Raw genomic sequence first — 13,882 nt, 5'->3', positions numbered from 1 at the left:
GGGGATGAACTAAGACTCTAGCAGCGGCGCCGTGTGTGGGTTGCAGGCAGCTGAGGGGCCGATGTGCGTCGCGGGAGAGGACCGTCGGACGCCGGCGGGACGCGTGGCCGACTGGTACGCGGGCCGCGGCGTGCTCGTGACCGGCGCCACCGGCTTCCTGGGCAAGGCCATCGTCGAGAAGCTGCTGCGCTCGTGCCCGGACGTCGGCACCGTCTACCTGCTGGTGCGCCACAAGCGCGGCCTCGACCCGCGCAAGAGGGCCGACGCCTACGCCTCCAGCGTGGTGAGTTAGCTCCGGCGAGCTCAAACTACTGCCGCTAGAAAACGTGTATGCCCAAAAAGGGGTCTAGTGTCATCCGCTGAATTATTCTTGTTGTGTTAGCAGAAGAACCAACACCGTGTTACGAGAGGAGGCCGAAATGCACGCGTTTTAGCTCATGCAGGCTGGCGTGAGGAGGGAAGAACTATACTGACGTGAGGTCTGGAACATGACAAGGAATTAGAATTCAGAAAGCGGACGTAATTAGTTTGATACTTAACTTTAATCCATTAATGATGAACGTCGTTCTTGACGGTACATGAGTCACAATATTATCTGTTCAGAAGACATAGTAACTGAATATGAGGCCTTGCTCGGTCGTAGCAAATGACGCAAGCTATGCTAAACTGTCGTCTCTGCAAATGAGAGCGTTTGTAGTCAGTGAACCATCGCTAGCAAAGTCGGCTGCACAACTGGGGCGAGTGCTAGGGAGTCTCTCTAGACTACACCTGCCGTGTGGCGGCGTTCGGTCTGCAATCACTGATAGTGGCGAGACGCGGGTTCGACGTATACTAACGGACTGCGGCCGATTTAAAGGCTACCACCTAGCAAGTGTGGTGTCTGGCGGTGACACCACACTTCTCTCAAAGGCACATGTGTTTTGTTTCTCTGCGCTAACAAGACACCATCGTCAAAATGGTCCAAATGGCTCTAAGCAGTATGGGACTTAACATCTGAGGTCATCAGCCCCTAGACTTAGAACTACTTAAACCTAACTAATCTAAGGACATCACACACATCCATGCCTGAGGCAGGATTCGAACCTGGAGCCGTAGCAGCAGCGCGGTTTTTGACTGAAGAGCCTGCAACCGCTCGGCCACAGCGGCCAGCAGACCATCGTCAACTTGACCTTATATTCTAAGGGAAAAATGGCACACTTCCGAGAAACCAACCCCAGAAATTGATCCCGCCAGAAAATTTGTGCCATAATTCTGACCAGATTGAAAAACGCTTCTTTCGTAACACAGAAAAGGCGAGTAGGTTAGGGGTGTAAAAGAAAGGAACTAAACTTTCGACTCATCTGGATGCTTCAAAGACATTTAAATCAAAACATCTTGACATATTCTCGCCTTTTTACTTGTTAGTATCAGCAGTGGCGGCTGCTGTGTAAGAGCACGTGAACACCCTAACTTTCGACACCTTGTGGATTTGCAGGTTATTTTTCTTTGAATGCCATTAAATGTAATATAGATGCTGCAATTGTAAGTAGGCTGTTTAGGTTTTTATATTGGTAACGCCACGTAGCGCTCTGTATGAAAATCACTGGCTGTGTTGAGTGCAGTCTGTGGCTGGTTAGCATTGTCGGAATTCGCTATTGTAGTGTAGGGCAGTTGGATGTGAACAGCGCGTAGCGTTGCGCAGTTGAAGCTGAGCCGCCAGCAGTGGTGGATGTGGGGAGAGAGATGGCGGAGTTTTGAGAGCGGATGATCTGAACGTGTGTCCATCAGAGACAGTAAATTTGTAAGACTGGATGTCATGAACTGATATATATATATATATATATATATATATATATATATATATATATATATATACTCCTGGAAATTGAAATAAGAACACCGTGAATTCATTGTCCCAGGATGGGGAAACTTTATTGACACATTCCTCGGGTCAGATACATCACATGATCACACTGACAGAACCACAGGCACATAGACACAGGCAACAGAGCATGCACAATGTCGGCACTAGTACAGTGTATATCCACCTTTCGCAGCAATGCAGGCTGCTATTCTCCCATGGAGACGATCGTAGAGATGCTGGACGTAGTCCTGTGGAACGGCTTGCCATGCCATTTCCACCTGGCGCCTCAGTTGGACCAGCGTTCGTGCTGGACGTGCAGACCGCGTGAGACGACGCTTCATCCAGTCCCAAACATGCTCAATGGGGGACAGATCCGGAGATCTTGCTGGCCAGGGTAGTTAACTTACACCTTCTAGAGCACGTTGGGTGGCACGGGATACATGCGGACGTGCATTGTCCTGTTGGAACAGCAAGTTCCCTTGCAAGTCTAGGAATGGTAGAACGATGGGTTCGATGACGGTTTGGATGTACCGTGCACTATTCAGTGTCCCCTCGACGATCACCAGTGGTGTACGGCCAGTGTAGGAGATCGCTCCCCACACCATGATGCCGGGTGTCGGCCCTGTGTGCCTCGGTCGTATGCAGTCCTGATTGTGTCGCTCACCTGCACGGCGCCAAACACGCATACGACCATCATTGGCACCAAGGCAGAAGCGACTCTCATCGCTGAAGACGACACGTCCCTCCATTCACGCCTGTCGCGACAACACTGGAGGCGGGCTGCACGATGTTGGGGCGTGAGCGGAAGACGGCCTAACGGTGTGCGGGATCGTAGCCCAGCTTCATGGAGACGGTTGCGAATGGTCCTCGCCGATACCCCAGGAGCAACAGTGTCCCTAATTTGCTGGGAAGTGGCGGTGCGGTCCCCTACGGCACTGCGTAGGATCCTACGGTCTTGGCGTGCATCCGTGCGTCGCTGCGGTCCGGTCCCAGGTCGACGGGCACGTGCACCTTCCGCCGACCACTGGCGACAACATCGATGTACTGTGGAGACCTCACGCCCCACGTGTTGAGCAATTCGGCGGTACGTCCACCCGGCCTCCCGCATGCCCACTATACGCCCTCGCTCAAAGTCCGTCAACTGCACATACGGTTCACGTCCACGCTGTCCCGGCATGCTACCAGTGTTAAAGACTGCGATGGAGCTCCGTATGCCACGGCAAACTGGCTGACACTGACGGCGGCGGTGCACAAATGCTGCGCAGCTAGCGCCATTCGACGGCCAACACCGCGGTTCCTGGTGTGTCCGCTGTGCCGTGCGTGTGATCATTGCTTGTACAGCCCTCTCGCAGTGTCCGGAGCAAGTATGGTGGGTCTGACACACCGGTGTCAATGTGTTCTTTTTTCCATTTCCAGGAGTGTATGTGATGACGTTTGAATATTATTAAGGTAAATACATTGTTTGTTCTCTATCAAAATCTTTCATTTGCTAACTATGCCTATCAGCAGTTAGTGCCTTCAGTAGTTAGAATCTTTAATGTAGTTGGCAGTATTGGTGCTCGCTGTATTGCAATAGTTCGAGTAACGAAGATTTTTGAGGTAAGTGATTCATGACAGGTATAGGTTATTGTTAGTCAGGGCCATTCTTTTGTAGGGATTATTGAAAAGTCAGATTGCGTTGCGCTAAAAATATTTTTTGTCAGTTTAGTGATGATCAGAATAAGTAAAGAGAGAAATGTCTGAGTGCAGCACAATCTTTCATAAATTTTTCTAGGGGGATGTTTCACAATCTGAAAGATACGGCACATCTACCTCGCTGCTGAACATCTAGACTCCGTGAAATTCGGCATCAGGGTCGGGAGCACACCTTCAGTCGTGCACGCTTTAAGGAGCTTTTGCGCATGCGCAACTCACGTGACGTAATTGCCTTATTGGCCAAATACATGCGGATTTGATAATCAACGTGCACGGTTCGTGATGTGCACAACTAACCCTTGTCACTCAGAAGTTTACATCAGTGCCACCAGGAGGCAGCACACTGCGGCAGACTTTTCTCCCTGTTCACTCGGCATAAATCCTGCTAGACGATAGCATACACATCAGGTATGCTAATTCACTGTATTGTTGTAAAGTTAGATCGGGAATTACTATATGCTAAAGTTCTAGTGACAGTAAACCTATTTCGTGGGTTTCTGAATGAGTTACAGTATATTAAGTAATCCATTTGAGGCGCTCAGAATCATAAGCACATCACCGTCGGTTAAGAGACTGTATCATTTATTCACGCTTCTGAAATCTGTTGATCTTATGGTGAGTCAGGTTAGTCTGTGCTCTAGACCCACACAGTATATACCAAAATTGACGAAAAGCTCTACCAATGTCTTCTCTGGTATTCACTTAAATGTCGGATCGACGGCGGCGTACTTTAGGGCCTTATGAATCTCAGCGCCTCATTTGTATTCTAATCAAGTGACCATGTTAATAGACATTACTACTTGATTTTAATCATTTCTACAAACGGCACTTTGTGTTTGGAGTTGGTTATTTATTGTGCAGGAATCGGATTTAGTGTACAGCTTAAACATGAACTATGTTGAATCTGTTTTAAATGCTAACAGAAAAGTCAAGGTGTGAGGGCGGGCTGTGAAAATAGTTCAAATGGCTCTGAGCACTATGGGACTTAACATCTGAGGTCATCAGTCCCCTAGAACTTAGAACTAGTTAAACCTAACTAAGCTAAGGACATCACAGACATCCATGCCCGAGACAGGATTCGAACCTGCGACAGCAGCGGTCGCGCGGTTCCAGACTGAAGCGCCTAGAACCGCTCGGCCACTGCGGCCGGCACGGGTCGTGCTTCGGTATATCAATCAGTAGAGCACTTACCCGCGAAAGGCAAAAGTCCCGAGTTCGAGTGTCGGTCCGGCACACGGCTTTACTCTGCCACGAAGTTTCATATCAGCGCACGCTCCACTGCAGAGTGAAAATCTCATCGTGTGAATAGAAAAGTAAATTACCAGGAAAGTTAACCGCAAAGGAACTAGGCCTCGGAGAACAGATCCTGTGACTGAAACAGTGACGAAATCACATAAGCGTGGCTACTCGCGAACATTTAAGAAGGAAGCATACAGTTAGCAGAAGTTGTTGTATTAATGCAGCGTAAAAATATCTGATTTTCAGCCCTGAAATAAATTCGTGACCTAGTACATCTGTTAGGGGTATTGTACATTTGTCCGAAAAAAATGGAAAAGCCCAAAATTCCCACTTACACAAAAATGCGAAATGGAGAGTTGCAAAACTTAGGCGTTATTTCGTTATTGTCCTAAACTATACTTAATTATGTACAAAACAACAGAATTCCACAAAAACAATTCTTGCTTTTGTCGGATAAGCTATTTTTCTGTTGTGATTATTACTGGCAGCGGCTGTAGTTGCATACACTTCTTGATATGCATGACTACTATACAGCAGATGCTATTAATTTCATACTCTCAAATTTTTTTGAATCTAAAAATTTGTGAACACCCAGAATGTATGCTCACGAGCCGCCACTGAGTATTAGTACTTATGTAATGTAATTTAATGCAACGTGTCAAGTGAAGTAACGGCAGTGATGTCGTATAACATGACATATGCGATCATGTCACGCAAAATGGCATTTGTGAAGTGCAATATGACACAACTTGTCATTAACGTGTAAGATGCGTTACCCACACTCCGGGATAATTCCTATTATAGATGCACCGCCAATCTCTGATACTTCCTACTGCAGATCCATCCCACTCTCGACGCACAAAATTTTGTGTATGTTTCCTTACACCCCTCACCATACGTGAAACAAGCGGTGGGTTTGTAGGAGAAACGGTCCTCTCGGGGAAAGAATCAATCCCCCTCCCACCGTCGGCCGGTGTGGCCGAGCGGTTCTAGACGCTTTAGTCTGGAACCGCGCGACCGCTACGGTCGCAGGTTTGAATCCTGCCTCGGGCATGGATGTGTATGATGTCCTTAGGTTAGTTAGGTTTAAGCAGTTCTAAGTTCTAGGGGACTGATGACCTGAGATGTTAAGTCCCATAGTGCTCAGAGCCATTTGAACCCCTCCCACCCGCCACCCTCACATAGAAATCAAAAAATGTTTTGGCACCCTGCAAGCAACAAATCCATCCCAAAAATTTTATCCCCTCGTAAAAACTTTTCGGCTATAACACGTATGATCTTTACACATTATATATCGTTTACTATGGCTGGCGAAACTTCTGGATTTTGGTACGAGACCAGGGACTTTAGCCTATGAATTGTAAGATGAAGGCGTGCCCACACCTTGCAGCTAAGAGAGTTCACTGCGCTGGGGAAGTAGGGTTAACTCGTAAAAAAGCGCAAATATGTCAAGATGTTTTGATTTAAATGTCTTTGAAGCTGCCAGGTAAGTCAAAAAGGTAGTTTCCTTCTTTTGCATCCCTAACTCTACCGAGGACATACTCGCATTTTTTGTCCTATGAGAGGAGACATTTTTAATCTGATCCCAACTTTTGCTCTTCCTAAGGAGTCAAACTGCTGAGGTCATCGGTCTCTCGACTTACACACTACTTGAACTATCTTATGCTTAGAACAACACACACACTCATGCCCGAGGGAGGATTCGAACCTCCGGAGGAGGAGGCCGCGCAATCCGTGACATGGCGCCTCTAACCCCGCTGTTATAGTTTTTTTTCTTTTCTTATTGACTTTCGAAGAATGTTGCTTATATTGTGGCAACGGATGCGTCTTTCACAAAACAACAGGACGACCATTAATTACATGTATTTATCTACCTTCCTACAAAATTTGAACTGATTCGCACAAGATTGTATAATAGAAGTGGCGCGCGGAAAAAAAACTCACAAAGAACACGTTTTTTGCACGTAAATTCCAAGTGAAGCTAGATTTTTGAAAGCGAGTTTTCAATTTTGGCGTAAGAAGGCTTTTTTATTTATTTGGTTAACTATAAATCGTTACAGCGTATTCAGTTCACGTGGAATCAAATTTCACGTGTTAAATTTAGATCGGCTTTAAACTATCGCATCTCTATAACGGATAAAATTGTTGGATAAGAAAAATTTCGCTCTGATTTTATCAATTTATCTGCATTTGTGCAAAATTTGAACCGATTCGTACAAGTTTGAACTATACAAGTGCGGCGCTCCAAAAACCCCCCAGAAAAACGTTAAACCATCGTATCTCGACGACAGATAAAATTTACTGGACAAAAAATTTCGTTTTGACTTTTTACATTTATCCTATAAAAACGTAAAATGCACGTAAAATCGAAACGAAGCTCGATTTTTTCAAATGGTTAAAACTTATCTTAGACCAAGGGTCTGCTACACCGGTCGACCATATTTGAACCATCAGTCTGTCTCTAGTCCGCAGTTATTTAAGAGTGATTGTTTTTGCAGGTAAAATTTGAACGAGGGTGACTGTTTTTGCACGTGAAATCCGGACGGTACACAAACGAAAGGTGCCATTAGCTGAACAACAATTATAGCCCAATTAAAATCTTTTGCAAAAGGAATTAATCGATTCGCACAATTTGTCTGGGAGACCGCTCCGGTTCGTCGTTCAAACCTTGCTTCATATACTGTAACATACGAACGCTAAGACAGATGTTTGAATGGCTATACAAATGGCCGCTAGTCCGCGCTAAATCAAAAACTCTTCAATTCGTGTTCCTAGCTCAAATAGGAACGGAGCACCATAGCTCACCGCCCCCCCCCCCCCCAACCCATACGCGATTTAGCGCGTGGTCTTTTCAGACCTATTTCTTAAAGCACTTCCGCGCTGTAACGACAATACGCAGCTATTACCTTCTGAATGTTATTGACAACAATAGTTGAATGTATTAAATAATTGTTTTAAAAAAATCCTGTGAATCACTTGCCATAGCGTCTCCACACAGTTTAGCGCTACACTGTGGTCAGACCGAACGACCCCTACCATAATCTTATTATACTCTTGGACTAACAAGACAAAAACAAAGCTGCGCCGTTCTGGCCTCCGATAGGACAATCGAAACCGACCAATCGTTGCGTCGTCTTCAACCATTGACGTCATTTGAATGACATATGGAGGAGCATGGGATCAGCAGACCGCTTTCCCGGCCGTTGACAACTTTGAAGACCTTGAATCGCTACTTCTCATTCAGGTAGCTCCTCAGTTGGCATCACGAACTTGAGTCTACCTGGCGCAGTTCTCCCAGCAAGGAAAAATCCTTGGCTGTTCTGGGATTTATATGAGTCAGCCGCGAAGACCACTCTCTTTTGAAAGTGTTGTGTCAACAGTTATGACAGGAAAAAAATACAGGGTGACACAGAATAACAGAAATGTATGAAATGAGTAGTGGCAGCCATGGGCAGGTGGCAGCACTATTGGTTCGTGACAGTTAGCGAGTAAACAGTCCTCCATTTCAGTAAACATGGGTCAATGGAACGGACAATGGCGTGCGTTAGCCATAAAAAGTTTTACAAAAACAAATATAATTTGGCAGCGGCGCAGAGGGAGTTTCAACGTTTTTATAATTTAGGACGTCATGATGCCGTTCCGTCGAAATACGCGGTAGAATGTTGGATTAATAACTTCGAAGAGGCTGGATCTGCCCTCAAGAAGAAGCCAACAGGACGAACAAGAAGTGTGCGTTCTCCAGCGAACATTGATGTTGCGCGTAGGTCTGTCTTATGGAGCCCCCAGTGTTCAATTCGTGGTTGGAATGACTCGGGAGAGTGTTCGAAAAATTCATCTTCATTTAAAATTTCATCCATACAAACTACAGATGGTTCAACAATTGAACGACAACGATTACCGGTTACGATTAGGATTCTGTCGACAAAAGATAAGAAAAATAAACAATGATGAATTTCTAAAGAAGTTGTGAATGTCAGATGAGGCACATTTTCAAAAAATGCTCAAGTGTGTGTGAAATATTATGGGACTTAACTGCTAAGGTCATCAGCCCCTAAGCTTACACACTACTTAACCTAAATTATCCTAAGGACAAACACGCACAACCATGCCCGAGGGAGGACTCGAACCTCCGCCGGGACCAGCCGCACAGTTATGACTGCAGCGCCCAAGACCGCTCGGCTAATCCCGCGCGGCACACATTTTCATCTCACAGGTTATGTGAATAAACAGAACGATCGTTACTGGGCTAACACAAATCCTAATAACGTTCATGAACGCCCTTTTCACGCTATTAAAGTAGTATGGTGTGGTGTTTCAGCACATGGTATTATCGGACCGCATTTTTCCGCAAATGAACAGAGAAACACAATTACTGTTAATGCCGATCGTTAAGTGGAGGTGTTACGAACTTTCGTTACACCTGCATTGAACAACTTTCCAAACGTTCAAGAAGCATGGTTCCAACAGCACGGGGCGACATCACACACTGCATGGCAACCAATGGCATATGTGCGAGAATTGTTTGACAACCGCGTGATCTCACAATTCGGTAACATTCCCTGGCCCCCTAGATCGCCAGATTTATCCGTTTATGATTTTTTTCGCGTTGGGCTACCTCAAGTCTACACGACTCGCCAAAAACCCTGGATGAGTTAAAACAAAGAATTCTGGACGCAGTTAAAAAAATGGCTCTGAGCACTATGGGACTTAACAGCTATGGTCATCAGTCCCCTACAACTACTTAAACCTAACTAACCTAAGGACATCACACAACACCCAGTCATCACGAGGCAGAGAAAATCCCTGACCCCGCCGGGAATCGAACCCGGGAACCCGGGCGTGGGAAGCGAGAACGCTACCGCACGACCACGAGCTGCGGACGCAGTTCAAAGTATCCCAGCTGGGATGTTGCAGGAATCTCAGCAGCAAATTTCACGAATGTACTCGTACAGGAGGACACCATCTAAAAGACGTAATTTTCAAAAAAACGGTAAATGTCATCGACGTTTCGTAAATTTCAAAGTTATAAGGTTTCAGTTGCTATGATTGCAATTTCTTTTCTTCATCACTTCTAGTTTTGTTGTATTGTGGAAATGTTTCCGTATTTCTGTGTCACCCTGTATTAGCTGCTAACGACTCACCATGTGCATCAGAAGGGCGACAGAAGATGAGCTTTCGGGAGGTGCATAGATCAACCTTCTACGGGATGAATGTATTACACTGCACAAAAAATGGACATCGTCGACATTCAAGAAAATGTTCGAAACTAACCATTAACTTGCATGATGAACACCGAATGGAAAATGGCGCGCCACAGTGATCACAAAGGTTCGCACCATCAAGATCGAAGGCGATCTCCTTGGGAGCTACAAACCGCGCAGGACTTTTTTTATAGGTATCCATTATTAAAGTATGCATATAGAATCGTATTGGTGTAACGGGGTGATGAGAACTTGTGGAATGTGATGGCATGCAAACGAATGCGAAACACTCTGTCGCGGAGCTTATTGTGAGACTGGCTATCCTTTAAGGTGTAGCTGCAGGAAGGGCGATAATGTTTTTTATGTACGAAAAAAAACAACATTCAGAGGCTGAATTTGTCCATTGGTTCCAGCTGGTGTGAATTGCAACGTATCACACGTTTCAGGAAGAACAGTTTGCTCCAAATGAGTATGATTTTTATACGCAGGCCAAGAATCAAGCAAAAGCAAGTTATTTTGTCCAGCTATTGACCAAAAGCAGTGCTCATCCTAAAGTTGTAGTCCTCTTACGTTCATTTTTCCCACGCTTGCTAACTGTGGCGTAAATACTCCATACTGCCATTACAAGATCACGCACACGAGAAAGAATTGTAGTGACAGAGCACCTTCAACTTCTCGCAGCACAATAAATAACTTTGCAGCAAATTTACCATCCAGATTAACTATAGGCATAATTGTCCACGAATGCGTTTAAGTCATTGCTCTTAATTGATCTTGATACAAATCTCTAGGTACCTACAATTTGCAGGGTTCCTTCCACATGCATTTTCTCTTCAAATCCAGATTGGTCGAAGTTGAAAACAAATTCCTTATTGAACGATGCGATAAATTTGTTTATCTCATTTACAAATTATCGGGCCGATTCAGCAGTTTGCTGTACATCGTCAAATTGATTCTTTGTTTGAAATTTCGGTATCTTACGTAGTGGGTGCGTTGGGTTGGTTTGAGAGGGGGGGGGGGGGAGGGAGGAAACCAAGCTACGAGATCATCGGTCTCATCGGATAGGGAAGGATGGGGAAGGAAGTCGGCCGTGGCCTTTCAAAGGAACGAACCTTCCCGGCATTTGCCTGAGGCGATTTTGGGAAATCACGGAAATCCTAAATCAGGATGGCCGTACGCGGAATTGAACCGTCGTCCTACCGAAAGCGAGTCCAGTGTGCTAACCACTGCGCATCTTGCTCGGTACTCTTACGTAGCATCTTCTGTAGTACTGTATCAAGTTATGCAGACATCCACTGCTTCCCTTGAAATTTCTGTAACCTATGTCGCGCGTACTTTGATGTGCATGACTTAGTAGGTCACTATCATGCACATGCTGTAAATTGTATAAAGCACCCTTGAAACGCGCCAACATCAGTTTTTCCTTTCTGTTTTCCGCAATCGCTTCACAGGAAAAAGTTCCTTTTTTGAAGCGCGTCTTTATCGGAGTTTTACGCAGAAAAAATTGTCGAAGGCAGGAAGAACAGAATTATTTGGCTGTGATATGGCGTCACACAGTTCCAGTGCAACACGTCCTCTCAGTGTGAAATCAGTAGGATCTTTCGATTTTCCAAAATAAAAAACACAATTCTGTTCATTGATTGAATATTAGTTCCTTCAACAGAAAAGACCAAATTAGTTAGCTCATCAGCAGCCGTTTGTCTCTTCTTTACGTAAGAATCGTCACAATCATCAGGCAATGAAAGCAGTATTTCATGCATCATTTGTCGGTCTCTAGGATTCTTCAAATCTGGATAATCAGATATTTGAAAATGTGAAGTAAATAAAAATATAGGTGCTGACAGAAACAAATCATATGTTCCCTTATAATTCCTGTATAACTGGTTTATCAGTTATCAAGACCCAAAAATTAGTTAGTGTCACACATTTTAGTACATGATCAGAGAGAAAACTATGGAAATTCTTCCAGTCCATCTGTGGGATGACTCAGCAAACCAATTTTTAATACTACTAATTGAAAACAGTCTTGGTTGCAATTTTAGTTTTTTTTTATTTACCAACTACGCGTTTCACGTTATTTAAGCATCTTCAGGCTGATCTTAATTTGATATTTCTTAGGACGATCCATTAGACAGTGTAGCTAAAGTGCATCGTCGAGTACATCAGGCCAACATCGCCTTCGTTAACCTTAGTAGATACTTTCTAGATGGACGTGAATGACTCCAAGACCTGCATAACGCCTTCACGTTCACAGGAGCCCCATGCTCGTTGCAACAGCAACTAACTGTGTCGTTCGGTAAACTTGTGAATCCGTAGGGATCGTCTGCTGTGGAGGACCCATGTTGAATAATGTGCACTGAAAAGTGTGCTCTGAAACACCAGCACTATATTCTGTTACCAGATCGTCGTCTACCCAGCTTTACGAATAGGGCAAGTCTCCAACCTTCATGATCTGTGATGAAGTGTGGGCGCCCACCAGCTTGTTATCTGTGGATTCTCTGTCCAACCACTTTCCATAGATGCTCGCGACAGTAACACTCGAAGAGTCGACCGTCTTTGGCATTTCAGGGATGTTTGTTCCCAGGCACAAGGCTATAATAATCTTCCATTTGTCCAAATAGTTTTATCTAACTGGGTTTCCCCATTCGCAGCCTTTATCTTCGCTAGAATGATTTCCCATTTGTATCTGCTTCTCTTACATACTTTTCTTATGACGTCACGAACCCATAACTCCTGCAAGTAGCATTCTCTTTCGTTGTCGGCAGTGGTCATTATGGTTTGGATCATCAGTGTACACAATGAGACAAAAAAACGACGCACTGCGAAGGGATTGTTCGAATAAGACGGAAATCGGTAGCTGTGGTGTAAACGTGCAAATTCCCCTGATCTGAATCTGATGGAACACATCTGAATCGCTACGGGGTGCAAGCTCTGTACTTACAAACCACCAGACCGTAATAATGTGAATTGTGTGACATGTGCTTAGACATCTGGTGCTTCGTACCTCCTGAAACCTGCCAAGGTCTTGACCATACCATGCAAAATTGCTGCTGTTTTCCATCCCAAATGTAAGCCAACACGCTATTAGATAGGTCGTCATAACGTTGTGACGCTTCAGTGCCTCTAGTAGTAACTTACGTGTATGGCACAATTTGAAGGGAAACAACCACTGCACAGCGTTATGATTCGAACATGAAAAGGGGAAAATGATAATGCTGTGTAAAGTTTCCTCCTCCACACACTGTCAGGAGGGTTGCCAATTACGGATGTAAAAGAAAACATCACAATATATGGCGATACATATGCGAAGCAGCTTAACTTTCTGAATGAACTTTGATATACGTAAAGCTACTCATACAAGTTGCACTGTGCTACATAGAGACTTCACGTCACGCTACACATAGTGAACATACAGGCACCTGAGCTGTATTCGTACACTCTCCAAGCTGATACCCCCCCCCCCCCCCCCCCCTCCTCCCACTTCACCTTAATCTTGAAAACCTGCAGGTATTTTACGTTTCCATTTGTTTCAATAAACAAGGTGCCTATTTTTGATACAGTCAGGTAACTACTCTTTCGTTACCACAGAGTACAAACATCAACAGAGTGAGCATTCAGATACGCAGAACAGAACTGTTTTGGCCAACAAACACCGCCTTCAAAGTCAAGTGATTATGATATGACGCAAGGTCTGCCCGGTAGCACCTTGCTGACTTGAGAATAATTACATCGCTTGTGCAGACGGAGCCTATTCGAAAGCATCATGGATTCTTTTACATGCGACTCATAGGCGTCTTACCTACACTGGTATGCAAAACTTAAGATCGAAAGCACAGTCTAATAAATACAATCACGACACACTCTGGTGCGAAACTTGTTACCGTTTGACAGTTGGAGCGACATT

The 13,882-nt window shown here is 44.9% G+C and overlaps 1 protein-coding gene across 2 annotated transcripts in view; it reads left to right on the top strand.

Annotated features, from left to right (window-relative positions):
* Positions 1-13,882, top strand: part of LOC124545201 (fatty acyl-CoA reductase 1-like) — a 269,460-nt gene that overhangs the window by 198,708 nt on the left and 56,870 nt on the right. For both annotated transcript variants that reach the window (XM_047124067.1, XM_047124068.1), the window contains one exon: positions 47-283. In XM_047124067.1, coding sequence (XP_046980023.1) covers positions 62-283 — 222 coding nt within the window. In that variant the 5' untranslated portion in view covers positions 47-61. The remainder of the gene's footprint in view (positions 1-46; positions 284-13,882) is intronic.

This window comes from Schistocerca americana, chromosome 8 (genome assembly GCF_021461395.2).
Source record: "Schistocerca americana isolate TAMUIC-IGC-003095 chromosome 8, iqSchAmer2.1, whole genome shotgun sequence".
Classification (NCBI taxonomy): Eukaryota; Metazoa; Arthropoda; class Insecta; order Orthoptera; family Acrididae; genus Schistocerca; species Schistocerca americana.
The sequence above is the reverse complement of the archived record's forward strand: the minus strand, read 5'-3'. Positions and strand labels throughout refer to the sequence as shown.